At 55.6% G+C, this 14,100-nt stretch overlaps 1 protein-coding gene across 1 annotated transcript; it reads right to left on the reverse strand.

Moving 5' to 3' along the window:
• Positions 1-2,356: 2,356 nt before the first annotated feature.
• On the reverse strand, positions 2,357-10,632 carry R3HDML (R3H domain containing like). The gene is made up of 5 exons (XM_075528548.1): positions 10,372-10,632; positions 6,648-6,766; positions 4,868-4,997; positions 4,622-4,737; positions 2,357-2,489 (listed from the first exon to the last, which is right to left on the reverse strand). The coding sequence occupies exons 1-5, from the start codon at positions 10,630-10,632 to the stop codon at positions 2,357-2,359; spliced, it is 759 nt and encodes a 252-aa protein (XP_075384663.1).
• Positions 10,633-14,100: the final 3,468 nt, after the last annotated feature.

The following is a 14,100-nucleotide window of genomic DNA, read 5'->3' on the forward strand; positions in this document are numbered from 1 at the left end:
GATCATGTGTCTTTGTCTTGTCTTTTCCCGTTTTAGACTTAATAAATGTTCTCTTTAGATGATATTTGAGACTTGGGGTCTCCTTTGTACCTCAAACAGTGATCCCATGAGACGGGGGCAAGAAGCAGGCGCTAGACAACGATGCAGTGCCGCACAGGTTGGCTGCACCTGCTCACAGAGGAGGAACCCCACTTCTAGCCCAGAGTCCCCCCTTCAGCTGGTACCTGTTCACTGGAACAAGATGCAACTTAAACCAAGACACTAGACACCACGCCCTCCCCTCCATCATCACCCCCCACCAGCTCTGCCGCGTCACAGACAGGGCACAGGCTGTCTGGCCTGTTTCTTTCCTTGGTTGGGGTTTATGGGAGAGAGGAACCCAAGGGCGTTCCTGGGATTCCCACTCGACGCTGGCCCTTTTTTGCTTCATGTGTTTCCACCTTTATCCTGTCCCCGAGCCACCTGGCAGGAGCGTGGAGGGGTGAAACCTTTGGGCTTTGAGTCAAAGCAGATCCAAGCCCAGCTTCCCCCTCCTCCTGGTCCATTGACAATTGTTTAACTCTTCTTTGTACGTCTGTACAACGGGGACGGACATGGTGCTTATTTAGGATGGCCGAGAATTCACTGAGCTTCAGAGTGCAAGGTGCTGGGCCGAGGGGAGGGGTGGGGCAGGGTGTACAGGAAGAATGCCTGGGCTGTAAAGAGATCACAGGCCTTGGAATCAGATGAAACCGAACCTCAACCAAGTCTCCGTTCCTTATTAGCCCGGCGGCTCCATGCCTGTCATGTAGGCGGTAAATCACAGGCCATTTACAATCCCAGGGCATTTTGAGAAACTGACATCTGGCCGAGCATGAAACCCAGATCTCCCAGAAGCTACACAGCAACGTAAACAAGGCGAACACACGACCACTGTTATTTTGCCACCCAGTGCAGGACGTTCTAATAACCACCTTGCTGTAGGACCGAAGGACAGAGGTCTTTGCCTCTCTCTGTAAAGTGGAGACGTGAAGGGAATCGCCTGGACACGTGCACTGATCTCTTCGGTGTGTGGAACTGCAGTCGGACAGAAGTGCCATCGACCCCCTTCGCTGTGACTCCCTACAAGGTCTTCCTCCTAGATTGTTCGCCCTGATTCCATCTGCCCCCACCCAGTTTCCTCCCCCGGGGGCTGAAAGAAACCCGGAAAAGGTAAGGAAGCAACACAGCCTTGTCTATCTCTCAACAGGCTTTATTGAGGGTGGGACGGCAGGCAGAGGCCTGGGCCGGGTGGAGACAGCCATCCAGGACAATGTAGGGACTTGGCAGGATCCTTGTAACTCTCTCCAGGTAGGTGGGGCAGGGGTGGGGGTGTGGGGGGGTGGAAGGGGCTGCTGAAGGGCAAGGTCTGCAGGAGGAGCTTTCTCTATCTCCGGAGACAAAAGGACTTCTGTGTGTTCTGCTCTCTGGGTGGGGCAGGGTAGGGAAGCGGAGAGAAGAATCGAATTGGTTTATGGGAGTGAGAAGGGGAGAGAGCTATCAGAGACTAAGAGGAAACCCAGAGAAGCGGGTGCAGTAAGTAGAAAGGTTGAGCGAGCATGATGGAGAAGGCAGGGACCCGGGAAGAAAACTTTTGTCTGGGCTTCTGGATATTGAGGTGTCTCCTTTCTTGAGCCCGCTGCTCGGAGCCACCCCCCACCCCCCCAAGCCATGCAGCCCCCTCATTGAGCTTGGTGTAAACAGGGGTTCCGGGGAAAGAGGAGGCTCTCTACCCCCATAAGGGGCGACAAGTCTCAGAAACCCACAGGGGCAATTCTACTTGCCCTGCGGGGCTCACCCTGAGCCCCAGTGAGCTTCGTTTCCCAGGGATACCACCCCCTGGAGGCCACTGGAACGATCTTTAAACCAAACTCCAAATGTACTGCCAGTGATTAGGTTCCAACTCATAGCGACCCAATAGGACAGGGTAGAACTTCCCCTGTGAGGTTCCGAGACTGTAACTCTTTAAGGGAGTAGAGAGCCCATCTTTCTCAGAGGAGTGGCTCTATGCCACCAGGGGTCCTGGATTGGCCCAAGGGGACTACAGAAGCAGATATTTATGCTTTATCCTGCATTATAGGCTATAATATGAATGTTTTTCATCGGGATGGCGGGTGCTGTGTGTTTTTTTATCTTTTCTGAAAAGGAGCAATAGGCCAAATCTATTGGGGAATCTAACGGAGGAAAGGAGAGCCAGGAGGCCTGGACTTTTTGTGGGAAACGGAGCTAGATGGGAGAGCCTAACTTGTGTCCTTTGGAAACAGGACTTCCTGGGCCACATTTGGGGGGCGTGACTCTGGGAGGTTCAGGCCCAGCTGGAGGTCAGGCCAGGGAGCATTCAGAACCACAGAAGCCTGTTGGACTTGAAGCCAGACGAGCACATGTTGCTATGGCAGCTGCCACGGTAACTAGGGGGGCAGGCGGAGCACGGCCTCCCCGTCTTGTAGGGCGCTTCCCCGATCCAGTTGCCTCTGGAAGAGAAAAGATCCCAGCAGGTGTGCAGGGGGGTGGGGACAGGGGACAGTTACAATATGACAATATGAGCAACCTTCACACAGGCTGCGGTCTCCACATCTCACACTGCCACCGACTGACTGTGTGACCTTGGGCCGGCCACTTCTGCAGGCCTCAGTTTCTCTATCTGTAAAACTGAGACTAGACATCCTCCCGCCCCCCACCCCTGCCACACAGGGATAACATCATGGATGGGTGCGCCTAGCAAGGGCGACGACCTGCCATCGGGTGGATTCCCACTCATGATTCCCTGGCCTTCTGGAGTGGAACTGCAGTCGTGGGCTTTTCAAGCCGTGTGACCTTTTCTGGGAAGCAGGTGACCAGGACTTTCTTCTAAAGCCCTCTTGATGAGTTTCAACGGCCAACCCTTTCACTGCATAGTTTAATGCTAAACTAGTTGCCCCACCCGGGGATTCTGCACTTAGCACCCTGCTGGCAATTATCTGTCGACTTGTAGCCCTGGTTTCTCCCCCTTCTGCTCACTGGGTAGGTGGTGGGAGGGTCAGAGACTAAACCACTTTATTTGCTAGCCTCGATTTCAGCTTCTGAATAGAAGAAATAGTGGCTGTGAATATTCGGTGAAATGCCTGATTTCAATAAACAGTTTGTCAGTTACAGGAGGAGTCATTAGATGGTGAGTCTAGTTCAGTTTCGAGGGGCCATCAAAGTTTGTCCTAAGCACTGTAGCTCAATTCTTCAACAGCCTTGCCCAACCCCATCCTACCTGCTGCAGAATCCATCTTCCCAAAGAAGACCGCCCTTGTCACATCCCTCTCCTGCTCAGGAACATTCAGCGCCTTCCCCACGGTGTGTGCCAGAGTGTTGGCAACAGCGAAGGGTAGGGTGAGTATACTGCACATCGGACGGGACCTTCCACTCCCCTTTGCCCGCGTTTCTAAGGGACATCCGCCTTTCTAAGGGACATCTACTTGAGGAACTCTCCTAGCCTCTTCCCAACCTGCAGCTGGGAGATTCTAGAAGGAGCAGAGCATGCTCAGTTCTATCTTCCTTTCTCCTCTTTGGGCTCAGCCTGCCTGCAAGAGGTCCGGGCATCCTGCACGTCTCTGCCTTGCAGTGAGCCTGCCAGAAGGAGCTGGCTCTGCCCTTGGGACAGGAAGCCTGCTGTCTAGGGTTTTCTGTCGCCGGATCAAACTCACAGACACTGAGTCCATTCTGCTGCGCAGGGCAGGACGGAACCACCTCTCTGTGTTCCCAGACTGTCATTCTCTAGGAGGCCGAAGAGGCCTCACCTTTCTTCCGAGGAGCAGCTGGTGAATGGACACTGCTGACCTTGCCGGTAGCAGTCCAAGGGTCACCCACTCACCCCCAGGGCGCCTTGGTGCTGTGTGGTTGCTGGACTGTGCTGTTAGGTGCTGTCCAGTCAGTGTGACTCCAAGCCACCCACGCACGACAAGACACAGCCCAGTCCCTTGCCAACTTCCCAGTTGTCATTGCTGAAGCCACTGTGTCCATCGATCTTGTTGAGAACCTTTGCACTGTCCCTCTATTTTACCAAGCACGACATCCCTCTCCAGACACTGGTCTCTCCTGACAACGCGTCCAAAGTGCGCCGAGAGACCGAGCCATCCTTGCCTGCTGGAGACGTTCGCAAGTCCCTTTGGCTGCTGGACTGAAGCTCTGTTCTCTGCATGGGGCTCATCAGTGAGGCTGCCTCGCACCCTGCCGGGCCCTTCTCTCTCCAGGTTGATTCTGAAATGTGAGTAAAGACGAAGCACCCTCCCTCTGAAACGACCCAGTCCTGTGGAGTGGGTTTTACGGAGCGCGGAGGGAGGCGCGATGCTGCGGAAGCACATTAGCTCACTGCTGTGGGGTCGAGCCCCACTCATGACCGCCCCGGAGGACAGGGTAAGATGGCCCGGGGACTTTCCGAGGCTGTAACTCTTAACGGGAGTAGAAAGCCCCATCTTTCTCCACGTTGGGGAAGTTAATAGATGGCGTGTACTTGTGTACTTGCGCTGCATGTACATCTTTGCCATCTGCTTATTGAGTTGCTCAGTGTGGGTGTGTGTGTCTCTCTCCATTGCCCCTGCCCGTTCCACCTCGCCACCCACCCCTCGGGGCCCCTTACTTAATGGCGTAGTGGCAGACCAGGTACACCGCCTGATGCCAAGTGCTGCCCCAGACGCTGATGCTGCCGCAGGTGTGGATGGCACAACCCAGCCGGTTGGAGGAGGCCCACACCATCTGAGGGAAGACAGAGATGATGGGGACATGATGAGATAGGGCCCCCGTCCTTGGGCTGGGTGGCTCCTGGCCATCTTGTCCCCAGGATGAGGGGGCTGGAGGCATCGTATAGTTTGACCCACAGGGGTACCTGGGTGTAGTGGGAGCAGACAGGGCCGCTGCAGTGCCAAGGACAGTGTGGGTTACAGTCCCTTGCTGGAAACACGTAATGCTGCTTCTCCTCGGACCACGACTTCACGAGATCCACCACCGAGCGGTACCTGGGTGGCGGGGAAGATGGGAGGAGCTGGGTGGGAGGGTAGAGAAGTCACACTGCCACCAACTTGCTTGACACCCCTCATTTCCTCCCGTTACCGTGGCGCTTGTTTCTGCTTCAGATAACGCTCTGAAGGTGGTTGGAGAGCGTGCATGAAGATGCTCACCTGTACTGGCACCTGCTCCACACGCAGAACACTGACTGCCTGGTCACGAGGCAGGCACTCACACAGGGAGCTGGTATTTCTAAGGGAAGGCTCCCTGGGCCACCTGCCCAGCTTCTGAGATGTGAGGTGGGGAGCAGGCAGGCACTTGTGCCTTGCAGCAGGGAAGGCCATGTGGTGGGGGGACCTGGGGACTGTTTCGGTCAGACTCGCGCGTGGCAGGAAACAGGCACATGCCACACCAAAGGAGTGCTAAGGGAGAAAGAATCTACGTGGAATCACACTCCTAACTTAAAACACACCTGGTTCTTTTCACCTCCAACCTCTCAGGGGACTGATGGCGATGGGGAAGGGTGAGGTGGAGCCTGGCAGGAAAGGTACTGGTCAGGGGAGGGGAACTTCCGGGAAGGCTGAATGGCTGGAGGGCTCTGAGGGCCCATTCATGGTTCCCCCCAATGCTGGCGTGGGCCTGACCAGCCAGTAAAATGCAGACAGGACACAGAGCTTCCATTGAACGCAATTTAAAGGGCTGGCGTGGAGTCAGTGTGGGCCTACGGCAGAGGGGGGTAGAGGGGAAGGCTGTTCTTTTTCTAGTACCCTCACTTGGTGAAATAAAAATAGGCAAGCTTGGCACAACCCTATAAAGGCCTTTTTGAGATGCTACTGAGCTCTGAAATCCACACGTCTGGAAAGAACTGACCCAGGACAACACCTCCTATTGGCAGGTGGGGCCACCGAGGCCCAGAAAGTGGAAATCACTTCCCAAGGCCACACCATCTGAACTCAGGTCCCCTGGAGAGCCAGGCAGCAGGAAGAGGTCATGCCAAGTGTGGGTGTCACCATCCTCAGGTTTGGCTGCGACCCCCTGGGCCCTGATGCATCTGTTCAAATCTCCCACCCAAACTGTCCGCCCCCCACTGATTTTCCATGGCCTCATTCTGCTATGCGCCCTTTCAAATCATCCTATATTATCTGAAACTCTCCATGTGCTTGTCTCTCCATCCACCATCTCGTCTGTCTGTCTCCCCAACTAGCCACACCTACCGGTCAGTTTCTCGCGTGGTGGTGGCTGAGGGCAGCCGTGACGCTGGAAGCTATATCACTGGGACTTCAAATCCCACAGGGTCACCCGGGGTGGCTAAGACAGATTGGGAAGAGAGGCCTGGGGGTCTAGTTCCCCAAAATTAACCCGGGGAAGCCCTGTGGGTTACAGCAACATGCCATCCGATGGAATGCTAAACAGAGAGGGCGGGGCTGCTCAGGAGCTCCAGCATGGGGCTCGAACCCAACGTGCAGCTGGTGCAGGATCAGGTAACAGGGCCTTCTGTTGTCCATCAGGTCATCCTGGGCAGGAATTGACTGGATGGCAATGAAGGAGGACAATGCCTAACTGGACTGCAGGCTCCACGTAGCCAGGCCCGGTCACCACTCTATCCTGGTGCCTGGCTCAGAGACGGCACCAAGCAAAGGGAGGGGCCGAGAAACACTCACCGGCCAGAGTGGATGGCGAGGTTCTGGCCCACGTATCTCATCAGCTGCGAGGGCCCGTGGGCCCAGATGCACTGGGTGGCCCAGGCTTCAGCGGATCTGGCCAGCCTCTCGTCCCAGACCTGGGGAAAGAAAGGTTGCTGAAGTCTCCAGGCTCACAGCTCACCTGTGCCCAGGACGCTCCTTCCCCCAGCTCCTTGGGCCCCACAACAGATGCACTTGACATGTTGGAAACCCGAGGCTCAGAGGAGATGTAGGTCTTCAAGGTCAACGGCACATGCACGCCAGAACCAAGACTCACCCTGAGCGTCTGGCTCCGGCCTCAGTGTTCTGCTTCCCTCGTGGGTCCTTAGGACCAGAGGGGCAGGGGGAGGGGGGAAGCAGGAGAGGGGAACAGGGAGGGGAGGTCTCTACTCTGAACCCCAAACCAAACTCAAACCCATTGCCAAAGTCAATGCCGACTCCTAGCAAGCCTAAGGTCAGGGTAGAACTGCCCCTGTGGATTTCTGAGATTGTCACTCATTACGGGCGTACAAAGCTCATCTTTCTCCCACAGAGCAGCTGGTGGCTTCAAACAGCTGATCTTTTGGATTGCAGTTCCGCCTGTAAGCACTGTGCCCCCAAGCCTCCTGGGCCAGCAGACACACACGCACACACACACTCACTCCCTCTCCCACACACCACACAGATATTTTGAAGTCAGCATGCCTTCTCTTCTGCACCCTGCAGTTTGGTGATAATTCCACATCGGTGCATAGGCTTCAACAGCAGCACAGGTTCCCAATGAACGCATGCGCCCAGTTTTATCAAACAGGGTGCTTTGCCACAGAGAAAGCCAGATCCCTGCCACTTCTGCCTTCCTCTGATTTGGGGAGAGATTATCCACTCCACTCTCAAATAATGAACTATATTTCTAGGTGTTCCTCAACTCATAGTCTAACACAGAAACGAGAGATTCGGGGAATAATTAGTCCTCTCGCCCGGGAAGGGACCGCAAGGAAGAGCCCAGAGTGGTGTGAGAAGGTGGAGCGGGGGACTCGTGCTCCCAGGGGCTGGGAGGGACATCAAGGGATGTCCATAAGATCCTTGCTCCTTGGACAGAAATTAGCTAGTGGAAAAGATACTAAGGCCCCCAAAAGGGGCCCAGACATCCCCCAAGGACTGCTCAAACCAGAGGATGCCTCCTCTGCCCATCACAGTTGCACCCACTGACCCTCCCAGTGGCCCTGGGGAGACGGCTAGCTCTCTGTCCCTGTGATGGCTTCTCTGAGCCACCCTGCATACGGGAATTAAGCAATGCCTACTGCAGCGAGTGCCACACACATACAATGGGTACTCGGTCTTTTAGTCACTTGATTACAAAATAAAAGGGAGAGCAGAGCTGGGAGCCACGAATGGAGCCTTGGTGTGGTGGTTGTATGTGGGTCTGCTAACCCAAGGTTGGCAGTTCGAAACCCACCAGCCACTCCACAGGAGAAACACAGGGCATTTTGCTCCCATGAAGGGTTAGTCTTAGAAATCCACAGGGGCAGTTCACCTTGTCCTGTAGGGGCTCTGTGAGTCAGCATCGCCTCAGTGACAGTGAGGTTTTGTCTATGTGCCAGCCCTTTGGTGATTAATGAAAGTGTTCATGAAGGACTACATAACTCCCTTCTTCTCTAGCTAGCTGAAAGGTTGCCTGTTCAATCCACCCACAGGCACTTTAAAAGGCCTGATGCGCTACTTCTGGCGGGGGGGGAGCAGAAAAAATAAGTCCCTCGGTGAAAACCTTCTGGACACAGACTAGTCCGATGCCCATGGGGCCCAGGAGTTGGAAGACTGGTGGTTAGTGCTTTGCCCAGCTCCAGTGGCTGCCTCCTGGCTTCTAGTGTGTGAGTGAGGTGTCACCGACTCACGCGGGCCGGAGCAGAGCTGTGGGCCTGGGGTCTCCAAGGCTATGACCTCTTGAGAGCAGACCAACTGGCCCTCGAGTGGACACAAACCACTGACCTCTCCGCAGAACTCAAGTGCTTAAGGATGAACCCAATCCAGGCACTTCTGCTCCTACCCTGACCCCAGCAGCCCTGATGGTGCACTGCTTAGGCGCTCAGCTGCTAACTGAAAGGTCAGCCGTTTGAATCTAAGAGCTGGAGGAAAGGCCTGTCAATCTACTCCTGTAAAGATTCAAAGCAAACAAACAAAACTCCAAACTCCCTGCCATCGAGTCCAGTGACTCACAGGGACCCTATGGGACAGGGCAGAACTGCCCCCTGTGGGTTTCCCAGGTTGTCACTCTTTACCGGAGTAGAAAGTCTCCTCTGTCTCCAGAGGAGCAGTTGGTGGTTTCGAATTGTTGACCTTGCAGTTAGCAACCCAATGTGTAACCCACTGCTCCACCAGGGCTCCTCAGTCCATAAAGATTACAGCTGAGGAGGAACAGACAGACAGACAAACAAACAAAACCCACAGGCTGTTCTGCTCTGTCCTTCAGGGATGCAACGAGCTGGCAGCTCTATGGCAATGGAGGGGGGAGTCCTCTCCCTCCCCCATCACCCTATTACTACTCGAAATAAAATAACATCTATTTAATGTGTATGTATGTATGCATAGTGATCTATCTGTGCTGCTGTTGCTGCCATTAGTTAGTTGTCTATTATTGTCCTCGCACCGCGTCCCGTGAGGGAAACTCTGTGTAGACATTACTGGAACAGTGAGTAGACGCCTGTACAGGAATCCCTAGGCTATGGAGCAGCATGCATGTACCCTGGGGGCCGTGGGGGCAGTGCGATATCATTGCCTAAAGGAGGCTCCACTGTCCCCGCTGGTTGGAGACAATGGTCGTGGTGAGGCCTAGGAGGCGGTCTGAGATGAAGGGAAGGCTCCCCCATCCATAGCTGGTCTCACTGGCTTCCAAGAACTGCAGTGTGGCATCCCAGCTTCCCTTGCTCCTGGGCTGTTGGCTTGTGTCAACCTGCCTCCCCAGACACCTGTCCTCCCCACCTCCAAGCCCAGCCCCTGAGACCCAGAGAGAATGGTCATGGCGTCCGAGAAAGTCAGACAAGAGATAGTAGCAAAGAAATCAACAGCCACCCCTTGGTTCGCATCCCCACAGGACCCAAGTGGGTGTCCAAGGGCTTTGAGCAAGATAATGTGCTGGTGACGACTTCAAGTTTGAGAAGCAGACAGGTCAGGTTGGGAGCTGGGCTGGGAAACCTTGGGAAAGTGAATTCTAGTCTCAATTTCTTTATTTGGAAAAAGGGGGTAATAAGACCCACCTTGTGTTGCAACACAGGGAATCCAGGATAGATAAACCCTTCAGGGCCAACAAGGAGAGTAGAGATAGCAGGAAGTTAGGGGAGGATGTGGGGAGAAAGGGGGAATCGATCACAAGGATCAATCTAGATTAGGACCCCCTCCCAGGGGGACGAATAATGGAAAGGTGGGTGAGTGGCGATGCAGGACAATGTACGATATGAAAAAAATAATCTATAACTTATCAAGGGTTCGTGAAGGAGGGCGGGGGAGGGAGGTGGAAGAAATGGGGAGCTGATATCAGGGGTTCAAGTGGGAAGAGAGTGCTTTGAGAACAATGATGGCACATGTGTAAATGTGCTTGACACACGGGAGGAATGTATGGATGGTGATAAGAGAGGTAAGAGTCCCCAATAAAAGTATTTTTTAAAAAAAGACCCACCTTGAGGGATGAGGAGTACCGGGAAAAGCAGGCGGAGGGGGGCACAGGACTCACCATGTACTCCATGTTGGCGGCAGGTGGATACACGTTGGCTCGGATGTGGTTGTGATAATCCAACAGGGCACTCATGTCCTGGGCAGAGATGTGGCGCTTCCGGCGGTACCTGGGCACCCCCAGGCCAGTCAGGACCCTCATGGCTGTAGCCTGGGGCCGGGCCAGTGCCAGGGTGGCGTTGGGCATCACCAAGGCGTCCGCTCCGTGGCCTGTCCAGAAGAGCAGGGCTGCCAGACACATGACGCTGGGCAGCAGGGGCATCTCTGGTTGGGATACAGGACTGCACACTCCTGCCTCGAGCAGTCACAGCCGGCTGCCTGGAGGGGACGGCATAAGGCACAAAACCCGGTGCCCTCCTCCAGCATCGCCCACCCAGAGGACACCACCCCTGGGGACTCGGTAAAAACCTGACTCTGCTCTGGTCCAGGTGCCCCACGTGTCCCACCCCAGCAGACGGAGTGGATCAGCGGTGGAAGGGAATGGCCAGACAGCGGTTCGGCCACACCATGCCCTGGGTGAGAGAGTGGCTACCACTTCAAAGCCGGGGCTGGTCCCACAGCCCAGGGGCAGACAGGCTGCGCCCTCTTCACCCCGACCTGCTCCAACTGGGCTCAGCTGAGGTCCGCCCAGGGGCAGGGGCCCAACTGTCCCCAAGGCAGGTTACAAAGCCCTCTTGTCTTGAGTTGCTCCGGGATGGAGAGAGAACAAACGAGAGAGATGACTGTGGATGAAGAGCAGGAGACGAAAGGGACATCAGGAAAAAGAGATGCTGAGATAAGGACCGGCAGAGAATGAGAGAGGGAACAGGAAGGGGAAAGTGAGGGAGAGAAACAGAGAGACGCGACAAAGGGCGGAAAGATGCACAAGACAGAAGAGGGAGCGTGAGAGCCGAGGGGTACGGAGAGGCAGGAGGGATCTGGCAGCAGGCTCCCCGGAGGCACCTACCCACAACTGGCAGTCTGAGTGGGCAGCTGGAGGTGGCGAGGAGGCAGATGCCTTGCCTACCCGTCAGCACCGCGGCTTTAATGGTCCCCTGAGAGCTGATGGCATCTGACGTCCCCATGGCCCCCTCCCCTTCCAGCCAGGCCAGACTTAGACAGAGAAGCTCCGCCTGCCAAGTTATGGGCTTTGCTCTCCCGCCCTCTGCACAGCTCAGGCTTCCACCTGGGATGTGCAGGGCAGGGGCAGGGCAGGGATGTGGCACGGGGCCATGGACTCCAGGAGGAAAGGGCCACCTCCAAGGGAGCAGTCAGATTCAGGGCAGCCCCTCCAACTCGAAGACCCCACCTGGAGCCCAGCGAGCATTCTGCTTCCCCCACAGAATGTGTAGGCAGCTCATCGGGCCCCATCTAACTGCACCTCCTGTATGCCGGGTCACTGCATGGCCCACATGAGCCCCTGGGAAGCAGATGCTAGTATACCCCAGTTCACAGAGAAACAAACTGAGTCCCAGAGAAAAGGAAGAGGCCGGCAGGTCTACCACAGAGGCAGCACTCAGATCAGGGTCCTGCTGGGAGCTGAGACCCACTGCCCTCTGGCCCATTCCAACCCACAGAGCGACTCTAGCTGGCTGCATCGAACTGCTCCATAGGGTTTCCTGAAGCTGTGCATCTTTAGGGGAGCAATCGGACAGCTTCAGTTTAACCCGCAGGGTCACCAGGGCCCCTTGCTTGGCAAGAAGGACCCCACATTCGCAACCCCAACCTAGTATTGATGCATACATTAAACTCCATGTCCGTGAGTCTGTTCTGACTCATAGTGACCCTATCGGACAGAGTAGAACAACCCCTGTGGTTTTCCAAGACTGTAATTCTTTATGGGAGTAGAAAGCCTCATCTTTCTCCCGGGGAGTGGCTGGTGGGTTCAAACTGCTGACCTTGGGGTTAGCAGTACAGCACGTGACCGACTATGCCCTCAGGTGTATAGGAGTGGAGGAGGTCTGGAAGCATGTTCACTAATAGCAGTTTAGCCTAGGGAGCTTGGCTCAGATCCCCATTATTCCACTCACTAACTGGGAGTCCCCAGGCAAGTCACAGCATTGTTGTAAGGATGAAGAGAGGGGACATTGGTGGAGCATGCAGCACAGAGCCCAGCAGACAATACGTACTCTGGAAGTGGGTGTGTGTGCGTGCCCAGGGGTATTGCATGTGTGCAAGTGCAGGAGTGTGTTCATGCATGTGTGCGCAGGTGCTGTTCCAGCCATGGGCTCAGTTGCTGTCCTGGTGGGTTGTATGAAGGATTTTTCTCTGTAATTCCTCACTGCTTCTTCTACCTCCGAGAAACCTGCAGAACCCGGCCTCCAATGCCACGCTGAGCCCAGACCTGGCAGGAATGTGGCACAGGGGGGTGGGAATGGGGGTGGCTTGGTGTTGGAATTGAGCTACTAAGCTGGGTCCTCCCCAGACACATGGAATTCCTTCCCCGGGCAGTCACCCACCCCAGCCCTCCCCCCTCCCCCCCGAGGCCCAGACGGTGCCAGCTGCCAAAGCACACACCTTCCTGGCTGCCGGGAGAGCAACTTCCGAGCCTAGGCGGCTGGCAGCTGGATGCTGGAGAATGGGGTGAATCAAGAGGACAAAGAGGAAATGGGGGTTAGGATGAAGGGGTGGGGAGAGGCAGATGGGCGCGGGGCCTGTAGCCCTTGTCCTCTATAGGGATAACCAACCACACATGGAAGGACATCTCTGCCTTGAGTGGGCTGGGTGTCTTTGGACAAGTCCCCATCCCTTTTACAGGGAAGTGGGGGAGTGGTCCTCGGCCTAACAAGACCAGCTCTGCTGCCCAGCAGAGGCAGGGACACACTCAGTAAACGAGGAGAGCCAACCACCACCCCTGCCCCCCTGTCTAAGGGCCCCGTGCGTGGTTCCGATGCCCACAGCTCCCATTGCACTGATGAGAAGACCGAGGCGCACAGAGACCTAAGCTTGTTTGTGAAGTAATGAACCCCTCCCCCACACATGTCCACTATACTCATTCACACACACACACACACACACATACACATACACACGTGCACACACACAAGACATCCTCTTTCCCCCACAAGCCACATGCTTTGTCAGTGTACCCCACAAGTGCCCTGACATAAGGATGTATTTACACAAAAATATTCTTTACACATGTGTATGAGGAAGGAGTCTGAGTGCACCATGGGTTAAGTATTGGCCTGCTGACTGCAAAGAGCCGGCAGTTCAAACCTACCAACCTCTCCGTGGGAGACAGAGGAGGCCGTCTGCTCCTGTGAAGCCTGACCGTGTCTGGGACACCCCACAGAACAGTGCTTGGGTGAGAATCCACCCCAGGGCAGTGGTGGGTAAAGCATCCAGTAAGTGGTACAGAGGAGTTCTGGGGGCACAGCAATTAAGCAAAAGGCCAGCAAGTTCGAGCCCACCAGGGGCCCTGCAGGAGAAAAACGGGCAATCTGCTTTTGTACTGCACTCGTCTTGGAAACCCTGTGGGGCCGTTCTGCTCAGTCCCGCAGGGGCACTGCAAGTCAGAATTGGCTCATGGGCAGTGGGCTTGTGCTCTGATGGTGCACAGGATTAAGGGCCACTAACAGAAAGGCTGGTGGCTCGATTTCATGCAGAGGTGGCACGGGAGGAGAGCCTGGGGAGCCGCTTCCAACAGGTCGCAGCCATTGAAGACCTCGGGAACAGCGTTGTCCGCCAGAGCTCCCAGGGTGCCACAGAGCCAGGCAGCAGCGGGCACAGGGTGAGACGGCCTCGGAGA

The sequence above is a fragment of the Tenrec ecaudatus genome, chromosome 12, assembly GCF_050624435.1.
Source record: "Tenrec ecaudatus isolate mTenEca1 chromosome 12, mTenEca1.hap1, whole genome shotgun sequence".
NCBI classification, from domain to species: domain Eukaryota; kingdom Metazoa; phylum Chordata; class Mammalia; order Afrosoricida; family Tenrecidae; genus Tenrec; species Tenrec ecaudatus.

What these genes read in the sequence shown, in the direction of transcription:
- R3HDML (XM_075528548.1), bottom strand. Translation starts at nt 10,632, where the DNA reads ATGCCCCTGCTGCCCAGCGTCATGTGTCTGGCAGCCCTGCTCTTCTGG. An exon ending in CCGCCAACATGGAGTACATG is followed by an intron (nt 6,767 to 10,371) that starts GTGAGTCCTGTG and finishes TTCTTTCCCCAG; the next exon opens with GTCTGGGACGAGAGGCTGGC. An exon ending in CTCGCCATCCACTCTGGCCG is followed by an intron (nt 4,998 to 6,647) that starts GTGAGTGTTTCT and finishes CCCGCCACCCAG; the next exon opens with GTACCGCTCGGTGGTGGATC.